Genomic DNA, 10,198 nt, shown 5'->3' with positions numbered 1-10,198 from the left:
GCCTTTCACACAAACCATTGTTTATACCATGGATAAAAATCATCAGTGTTTGGTCAGGCATGAGCAAATAAAAAATAAAATATCTGGTGTCGCCTGATGGGGAGAACTTTAGAATGCCAACCATTATATTTAAAAAAAAACCTTATTTATACTTAGAAATATAACTTTGACACCTTTTCTAAAATGTAACTTTTTGGCATATAAATACACAAATTAAGCAAATCTTCAGACATTACGGGAGAGGAGGGCATCATAGAATTGATATCATCATGATCATATTGAAAAAAAAAACGGGGTAATAATAATAGCAGGGCCCGCTGGGAGAACAGTTTTCAGAACTGACGTGGCTTCCCTGGGTAAATATACCTATATCATTATTATTATTATTATTATTATTATTATATATGGTCATTATTCTTTCTCAAACAATATATTTTTATGTAGGGGTCCCATTATTATTTGGAATAAGCTCCCTCAAAATATCAAACAGTGCAACACTGTACAAAGCCTTAAAAGACATTTGAAAATCCACTAAATGCAGAAATTATAATACTAGTGGTATACTGATATAGATTCAATTATTATATTCATGTTATGTTTGTTTGATCTGTATTTCCAGTCTGCATTTATTTTTATTGTGTTGTTTTGTGTTAATTTCATGATCATTAATTTAAAAGTTCTTTGTCACTTTCTGTGATCCATCGACTATTCTCAAATATTCTTACTTATGTTAAAATGTATTTTATTTGAAATATCCATATTTCTTGATTTGTATGTTTTTTTAGTGAAGATTTATGTAAATAAAGTTTCAATTTCAATTTAAAGTAGATAATAAAGCGTGACTGATATTTTGATATCATCATGATCATATTGAAGAAAAAAAAACACATAATGTGACATAGTGTGAACATGAAATAAAAATGTACAAATTTTATGTTAAGCAAAGTGATTTTATATTTTGATCTTCCTCATAGGAGACAACAGAATATACTCTACATAGATTTATAGCTTATCATATCTCATATAAGCTTATGATCATATTCAGAAACTAATAGAAAAGTTCGCTATGCCAACAATTGCTCATATATATACAGCTGATCATATCTCATATAGGCTTATGATCAAATTCAGAAACTAATAGAAAATTTCGCTATGCCAACAATTACGGCACATATATACAGCTTATCATATCTCATATAGGCTTATGATCAAATTCCAAAACTAATAGAAAAATTAGTTGAGCCAAACATTTATGACTCATCGCTTGAATAGTCATTAACTGATAAATAACATTTTAAAAAATATGGTAATGGATATGTACATTCCACGATAACTATTAGAATATGGAATATATATATGTATACAATGTATCGATTAAATCATTAAATTTCATTTTGCCTGACCATCGCTATCAGAATAACAGCCCACGTGACACATGAAACAGAATCCCGTTTATGTGATTTGTTCAACTGATAACCTATAATGTCTATTCAGTTAGAGGGCGCACTCATGCTGAGTAATAAAATACCCTTCCTACCTGTAAGAAATCTCTAACTACTCTCTGATGTTCGAGTCAAGTAAAACCACTTAACAACCCAACCACAACATGAAACAACAGAGAGTGAACATAATCAAAATGTACAAATTTTACACAGTCACTTAGCAGTAAAAAAGTACACTGTTTAACTCGGTCACTCTAACAACAAGTTGTTTAAACTTTTTTTTTTAATTGTTTAAACTTTTTAAACAATTTCTTTAAAAAGTTTAAACAATAGATGTTACAGTGATGGGATTAAATAACGTGCTTAAGATTTTAAACAGCGTTTTACACTGTATGTTATATTGGAGCTTATTTACAAAGTGATTACACGTTCACATTGTATTCTTCAGGGGTCATCATCATATGCATTATAATGATCAAATTCAATAGAAAAGTTCGTTGCGCCTAACAACCTATTAAATTATGAAGTCATTACATGATGAAATAAACATGATAACAAATATATCCGACGCTTTAAGGAAATATGTTGATGTCCATATATACTGTACATTACTGTACACGATAACTACGAGAATATGAACAAAACAAATTTGAATCAGATACATGGCTATGCCTCAAGGATATGGTTGCTTATAAACACACATACATGAAATCGTTGGCCTATGTTGGTCTCTCAATCCGGTGGAGTGGGTTAGATGACAAGTCAGAGCGCTAGTGCCCTTTTATACGATATTATTATCAGGTCCCTCGAAGAGGACCTTAAGCCGTCTGTTCACTGGTTGATTACTAACAACCAACCAATCGCACTTTCTCCACAGTCCAGTATAAAAATCCTCACCAACATGTTTTATATACAGTATATATACACCCAAAATTATTTACATAATATAGATCAATACAGTAATGAAGGGGTACTCAGGCTGAGAGTGACAAACAAAAAACTGAAAACTGAAAATTTTATCAGCATTGCGTTTAATACTTTGGTGACACTGTTATAAGATTGGTTACTGCTTTGACGGTAATATCATCATTGTTGAAACATATTTTACACACAAACATTGTGATGTCCTTTAATGAAATAAGAAAAGGGAAAGTTGGGACCACACATCATCAGCCCACCTATCACTGGTCATTGCATGCATAGAGCTGTTTTCACAGAACATCGATAAACTAACATATTGATTAGTTGTTTTATCAGATTTTGATGAAATTTTCAGCGTTTTGCCATTTTATACTATGGAGCATATCATAATATATATTCTGATTTTACTATTTTCAGCCAGGAGAACCCAATTTTAAAGGAATTTTACTGATAGTTCTATAGCAAGCGTGAATAGTCTGTGTATTCCTACGAATGTCACATGATGGATCCTACCATTGGAATAAGATATCATGAAATTAGAATAAACAATAGAATATGGAACCATGGAGGTAAAACGGGGTAGCTGGGTGAATACATGTTACACAATATTGGACTGTGATGCTATATGGTGTAAGACAATCTGGATTACAGTGATACCTTGATGAAATATAACTTATAAGCACAAGCGAAGGCGAGCATGTCTGGGGAGAGGGAAACCAAGTAACACCACCCATATTTCAATGTCATATCAAGTGCATTGAATTCAACTCTTTCCTTCAGGTTCAGACCATCAAGATCATAGAGCCTGATCACCACCTTCCCATTCTTCCAATCAACACTCGCTATATACACCCTGTCCTGCTCATCCACGGCAGCATACAGGTAGACATCATCTGGAGCTTGTAGAGGCTCACCAGCATTCCCATCCCTGTCATAGACCGTCAACACGCTTGGATCCTCTCAACATGAACTCGTGACGATCAAACCCGTCCTGGTGGTAGATGCCTGCCACGTAATGTGCTTTGTTCGAACAGTGTGTTTAAGAGTGGATCCTGTCGGGTCATAGATATAGACTTGTTTTCCATAGTTAGTAATGATGATTTCATCTGATGGACTTTTGTTAACTTTGAGATAATAATTAGTATTGTTTCTCACATGGATTGTTGCTTTCCTGGAGCCAAGGGGAGAGTAGATGTAGGCTTCTGATGCATCACATGGGGACACGCATAATGTCCCGTCCCGTTGCAACACCAGATCATAACATCTCATGTCACTGAAGGGTGTGTTTCTATACTGCTGCTTCCCACCATTTGAATCAATGATATCAATACCTTGTGCACTCCCCCCATACCCGATAGCGACAGTGCTATTGGAGTGCTGTGCCATACCGAGCATCACTCCCCGTAGATCAACACACTGAATGACTTCCATCTTGGGATCTGATCCTAAGATGCTCCCGAGGTCAAGACGAGTATCGTCTGCTGGTTTGAACCTCTTCTCTTGTGCTTTCTTCTTTATGGCTGCCGTAGATGGATGATCAGTATATTCTGAGATACTCCCGAGGTCAAGACGGGCATTGTCTGCTGGTTTGAACCTCTTCTCCTGTGCTTTCTTCTTAATAGCTTCCACAGAAGTGTGATCAGTAACCTCCTTCAGCATGGTATCCAGCTCCTCACAGAGCAAGATATGAGCAGATAGAGTGTCTGTCTCAAGATGACCCAGTCTGTCATTATCTACCAAAGTAATTGAACTACAAATACTCTTGATCCTCTGTCGATCTTTTGACTTCAAGACGTCAAGGTCGTCATCAAAACTACGTTCTAAGGCATTTATTTGGTCGGTGAGATTTCGAAGATTTTCTTCCAGCTCCTTGGCCTTGATGCTGTAGGCTTGTCTGACATCATCTAGTAGTGTTTGCACTGCAGTGTGTACCTCATGACGTTGTATTTCTATGTTCTGAATGTTCTTCTCTAGCTCTGCTTTCTTGTCAGCGCAGCGTTGGGCAAGTCCTGTCACCTATATGAATTGAAAGTGTGATAAGTAAACACAGCGAGTTAGATTTGGATCCTTAAAGGATAAAACAACAAATTATATACGAAACGAAAGTAAATCACACAGAATAACAGACAATATTCTGAATAAGCTTGAAAGGAGACCACATATATCCATAAATTGCATGTCACATTGAAACAATAACGATAGTAAGCATCACTGTAATTCACATAAAGAATAAAGAACAACTGGATTAGATGCCACAGTTATAATATTGATGATGGTATTACAAATTATAATCATTATCATTGTGTAATCAACAGCATCCATTATTATCATAATAATGATTATCATTATTATAGTTTTTTATTAAAAATGTTATTATTATTAGTTATTAGTGGTGGTAGTGGTGGTGGTAATAGTTGTAGTGGTAGTCATAGGCGGATCCAGGGGGGCCAGAGGGGCCCGCCCCCCCCCCCCCCCCCCCTATTGGCGGAGCAAAAAAAAGAAAAAAGGGGAAAGAAATTTAAAAAAAAGGAAAAGAAAGAAGGGGGAACATAAGAGGAGGAAGGCGAGTGAATAAAATAAGATGAGGGGAAAAAATATTTCATGCCACTGTACAGTATAAAATTTTCACTCGCGCTTCGCGCTCGCATTGCCTTTTAGGTGATTTATATATCTTGCTCAACATGGAGCTTAAATATCAAATTTTGTAGTTAATATACAAAACGTATTTCAGCTTGGATATTCAAACTTTCATTATTTTGTTTCATTCTGTAAGAATTTGTTTTATCTTCTGAATATTAACATTTTCTGCTCGCGCTGTGCGCTCGCAAAATTTGATTTGTCAGGTACCTATTATTTTCCTGCATTCCATAAAGTTTTCAAATATCCCTATTCAGGTCAAATTGTCAAAACGTAATAGCTAGCGCTGCACGCTCGCATTTTGATTGGTGATTTGATTTGTATATCTCAATATTAATTCTATAACAAACTACTAAAAATCCCCATTTCATGACAGTTTATCAAAAATATGATGACATAATGTTTTTAGAATGTCCCTGTCCTATGTCAAAACTCAAAGTAATAATAATGAAACATATCAGATCTTTTTTTAACTGTGATTCATATCCACCTCATATTTTTCCTACAAAGTGCTTGAAATACAGAGCTTAAATTGACCTTTTTCAGATTGGAATATCAAATATTTAAAGCTCGAAGTTCGCGCTCGCTTTATTGATTTTCATGATAAAAAAGGGTATTTAGAATGCCCAGATTCTAGGTCGAAATCTGAAACACGCGCAAGCATGTTTATTCAGATACGCAGCTTGTTCTCTATTTCAATCATTATGAGCCTATATATCCAGTGTCAGATCAGAATATCAAAAATGTTCTGCTCACCCTTTGCGCTCGCATTATTAATGTAGGAAGATATCAAGTTATACCCATTTTTTCATGATTTACAAAACATGAAGAGAGTGTCACGTTTTTAAGTTTGAAATCTAATTTTTCTTTCCTCTCGTTCTTCGCGCTCGCATCGATTGTTTGGTTATAATACTTATACCATTCATGATTACAAAAAATGCAAAGAACCTTAATTTTTTAGGCCGGAACGTCAAAAAATTTCAACTTGCGCTCGCATTATATAATCATTGAAATATGTATATGGCTAACTGCAAATCGTCCTTAACGGGTCCCTCTTCGACAAGGCCAGAACGCATTATAAACATTTCTGCTCGCATTTCGCGCTCGCAGTAATTATCTAGTTACATACGCATCTTCTTCAAGTTTACAAACATTGCCCAGAATGTTCAACTGAATTTTCAGGACAAAATACATGAAATTTCAAAATTGTTAACTCGCACTTCGCGCTCACACTATTTTAATAGGGCTTATGAAATTGCTACATAAGAATAAAGCTAAGAAATTACTGTTAGGACATTGGCGTTTTGCCCCCCCCAAAAAAAAAAAAAAAAAAAAAAAAAAAAAATCAAGATCACGATCACGAAAAAAAGAGAAAAGGAAAGGGAAAAGGGTGAAATATAATATTATTTTCCAAATATTATGTTCAAATCTATCAAGAACTTGAATTTTTGTAATTAAAATGCCAAAAAATTTTGCTCGTTCGTAACATCTTATCAATTTTACGCGATACGCCATTTCGAGCCCCCTCAATTTTTTTTGGCTCATAACGCCACTGGGACAACCCCTTCAAAGAAACAATCAACTTTGAGCGACCGATCGGGGAAAATATGGGTAAACAAAAAATTCGGCCCCCCCCCTATTGGCAGAGGGTGGATCCGCCCCTGGTGGTAGTATTATTATTATTATTATTAGTAGTAGTAGTAGTAGTAGTAGTAGTACTACTACTACTAGTAGTAGTAGTACTACTACTACTAGTAGTAGTAGTACTAGTAGTAGTAGTAGTAGTAGTAGTAGTAGTAGTAGTAGTAGTAGTAGTAGTAGTAGTAGTAGTAGTAGTAGTAGTACTAGTAGATACTAGTAGTAGTACTAGTAGTAGTAGTAGTAGTTGTAGTAGTAGTAGTAGTAGTAGTAGTAGTAGTAGTAGTAGTAGTAGTAGTAGTAGTAGTAGTAGTAGTAGTAGTAATAGTCCAATTATTTTCATTATTATCGTCCTCACAATCATAATCATTATCAAAAACTATAATTGCTCTTTATTCTTTTCGATATCAAAGATCACCCTCAATATTTGATATCAGTGTATAACCATACTAAATCTACCTTTTATACGCAGTAAAAATGCTGTTTGAAATTTATATGCAACGCTGTTAAACCTTACAGTACTAATTTAAATAATTTAATATCTTAAACCGCAAAGTTTGAGTTTGAACATTTAATTATCAATCTAACTTTCAATAGAAAATAGCCCTGTATAAAATGTGTGTATAAAATGCTGTTTATTGTTCTATACAATGGTGTTCAACCCTACAGGTAGTTGTTTAAATAGAATACGCAAGTGTTTAAAAAATATTAATAAGCACAGTTTGAATTTGATGTTTGAATTTGATGTGTTGGCTCAGTTGGTAGAGCGTCCGTCTCACAACCGGGAGGTCGGGGGTTCAAACCCCGGCCGCGTCAGACCAAAAGACGCAAAAAGATGGGAGTTGCTGCTACCCTGTTTGGCGTTCAACAATTAAAGGGATAGAGCCTCGTCGATCTGGCGCTGCACAGCGGCCGCCGGGCCCACGATCAATTGGGCAAAGCAAATTTTCGGAGTACTTCATTTAATGTCTATTTCGAACAATAAATTATGGATTTATTTATATTTGATTCTCAAAAAAAAATAAGCAAGGTTGTTTAAACTTCTAAACAACTAATATAAGGTTCAAATAGTAAACAGCGATACGGATTTTTAAACAGTTTTTACTGTGATAATTATGAATAAATTTACCTTCCGTCGCAACTCCTGCTCAAAGTTAACCTGGTTCTTGATCTTGTGATTTTGATGATCAACGAGTACGCACTTGTGACAGACGTGGACCTTACAATCCTCACAAAACATATCTGTGTTCTCTTGTTTGTGGATGGAACACTTCTCGAATAAATGACCAATGCTGACCTTCCCTTCGATGACATCATCCATGGAGACAACCTCATGATCTTCAAAGACTGACAGATATTGATGACATTGCAAACATTTATCACATATGTAGTTATTACAGGTTCTGCAGAATGAGACAGCATCTCCTTGAAGCTTGCAACCAGAACATTTTTGTCGCATCTCGAGGACAGCGTTCATCCCTCCACACTTGGCGTGGTAATCGTCTACGCATCCGTTGATGGAGACATTGAGGCGGAGATCATCGACACGGTTGGCGGACAACTTGGTGATCTCCCTGCAGAGAGGACAGACCATGTGATCAAGGTCCTGGTGGGTTAGATCATATTTCTTGAGACATTGCCTACAAAATGTGTGTCCACATGAAGTCAGGATTATTGCCTCGACAAATATATCAAGACATAATGGACATATCAGGTTCGGTGAAGAGCTTGATGCTTTCTCTGATCCACACTTCTCAGCCATCGCTGAATTAATTTACAAACACGAGATCTAAATTCCTAAATGTCTATCAGTTCTAACGTATATTGAAACGTCAAGTTCGTGATACAACGCAATGGTCTAGGTTCATACTATTGTCGTACTTCAATACAAATTCAACTACAAGTCAAACACACCCACTTTGAACATCCTATAACAATATAACTGGGTATTATCAGCTACCTTTGAACTGAACTGCGCGTTATGTATTTATTCATCGATAGAAGGGGCGTCGTTATCAAATCAGGCATTTTGTCTTCATGTGCAAAATCCCACAATGGATGATTTTATCTTTCATATTGTATGCATGCAACTCTATTTCTCTATCAAGAAGATATTTTATTCGGCTACCTTACTTGAATTTTCGAATTTTCCTTTATTAAAAGAGAGTATGCCTTTTCAGTGTAACTCATTTACAGATATTATTATGCAAAAAACAAAAGAGTCAATTTTCCGTGTTTTTCCCTTCATATGCATAAATCCCAGAATGGATGATTTGATATTTCCAATATTGGATGTGCATCTCTTTTTCTTTATCAAGAAAATATTTCATTAGGTTACCTCACTTGAATGTGAAGAAGATATTTTATTCGGCTACCTTACTTGAATTTTCGAATTTTCCTTTATTAAAAGAGAGTATGCCTTTTCAGTGTAACTCATTTACAGATATTATTATGCAAAAAACAAAAGAGTCAATTTTCCGTGTTTTTCCCTTCATATGCATAAATCCCAGAATGGATGATTTGATATTTCCAATATTGGATGTGCATCTCTTTTTCTCTATCAAGAAAATATTTCATTAGGTTACCTGACTTGAATGTTTCAATTTTCCTTTACAGACAGAATCTGTTTTCATCATTTAGATATCTGATTATGAAAAAAAAGTAGGTCATTTTTTCCACAATTTTTGTCTACATGTGTAAAAATCTCAGCATGGATGATTTGATATTTTCAATATTGTAATGCATCGCTATTTCTCTTTCAAGAAGCGATTTTGTTGTGGTACCTGACTAAATGTTCCATATTTTGAGAGATCATTATTCGGTAACAAGAACAAAAATCTTTAAAGGAAAGTTCTCATTCTGTATGTCGATATTGTTTCGTGACATTGTGGTTTTATGCTCTTTTTTTAATTGTTTGAGTAAAAGGAAATCATTCAGTAATGTTTGTGTTGGGATAATTTAAAAAATGTTTGTATCTTTCTCTCATCTTTGATTCTCGCTCAGGTTTCATCTCATGTACTCCTGATCCACTCTTCTCATATTCTCTCCCAACTCCCCCCCACTCTCTCCATCTCTTTATTTTTTTCTGTGTTTATTTTTCTTTATTTGTGTATTTTTCTTTTTTTTTCATTCTGTTTTATTATAGGAAAGATATTTTTCTCAATGTTTATTGTTGTCTGTCATTGTTGTTCTTTCTTTCCTTTTAAAGTTTTTCTTTGTCTGTTCGGGGGGGGGTAGTACTTTCTTTCTATATTTTTCTAGCTTTATTTTCTAATACCTTAGTAAGAGTGGCTCCCGTTCCTTGTCCACTTTTCCTTTTCAAGGTTAGTGAACCCCACCACAAAGTGCATTTCTTCATGCCGAGTGTTGAATATAGACAACACTACAATACGCAGCGAGCCCAGAGAAACAAACTTTATTGAATTTGAAAGTTTATCAAATTAATTTATTATTAGATATCTAAAAAAAAATGGCAGGACTTGAACATTCTAAATACATTTCATGTTTATTTTTGGTAGGATTCACTGACTTTGGAGCTCCACCGTAACACTGTCAAGATA

The 10,198-nt window shown here is 34.9% G+C and overlaps 1 protein-coding gene across 1 annotated transcript; it reads right to left on the bottom strand.

Moving 5' to 3' along the window:
* Positions 1-933: 933 nt before the first annotated feature.
* On the bottom strand, positions 934-8,525 carry LOC129276494 (E3 ubiquitin-protein ligase TRIM71-like). Its single transcript, XM_064109689.1, has 2 exons — positions 7,768-8,525; positions 934-4,379 (listed from the first exon to the last, which is right to left on the bottom strand). Exons 1-2 carry the CDS (start codon positions 8,398-8,400, stop codon positions 3,324-3,326), a joined length of 1,689 nt encoding a protein of 562 aa, XP_063965759.1. The 5' UTR covers positions 8,401-8,525; the 3' UTR covers positions 934-3,323.
* Between the last annotated feature and the right edge of the window lie 1,673 nt (positions 8,526-10,198).

The sequence above is a fragment of the Lytechinus pictus genome, chromosome 14 (assembly GCF_037042905.1).
Source record: "Lytechinus pictus isolate F3 Inbred chromosome 14, Lp3.0, whole genome shotgun sequence".
Lineage (NCBI taxonomy): Eukaryota > Metazoa > Echinodermata > Echinoidea > Temnopleuroida > Toxopneustidae > Lytechinus > Lytechinus pictus.
Note: the sequence above shows the minus strand (reverse complement) of the source record. Positions and strands in the feature narration are given on the sequence as shown.

Bases quoted from the DNA above. Each gene is read 5' to 3' on its own strand.
- LOC129276494 (XM_064109689.1), bottom strand. From the start codon at position 8,400: ATGGCTGAGAAGTGTGGATCAGAGAAAGCATCAAGCTCTTCACCGAAC. The intron at 4,380-7,767 runs GTAAATTTATTC...CAATTCATATAG, and splicing joins AGCAGGAGTTGCGACGGAAG to GTGACAGGACTTGCCCAACG.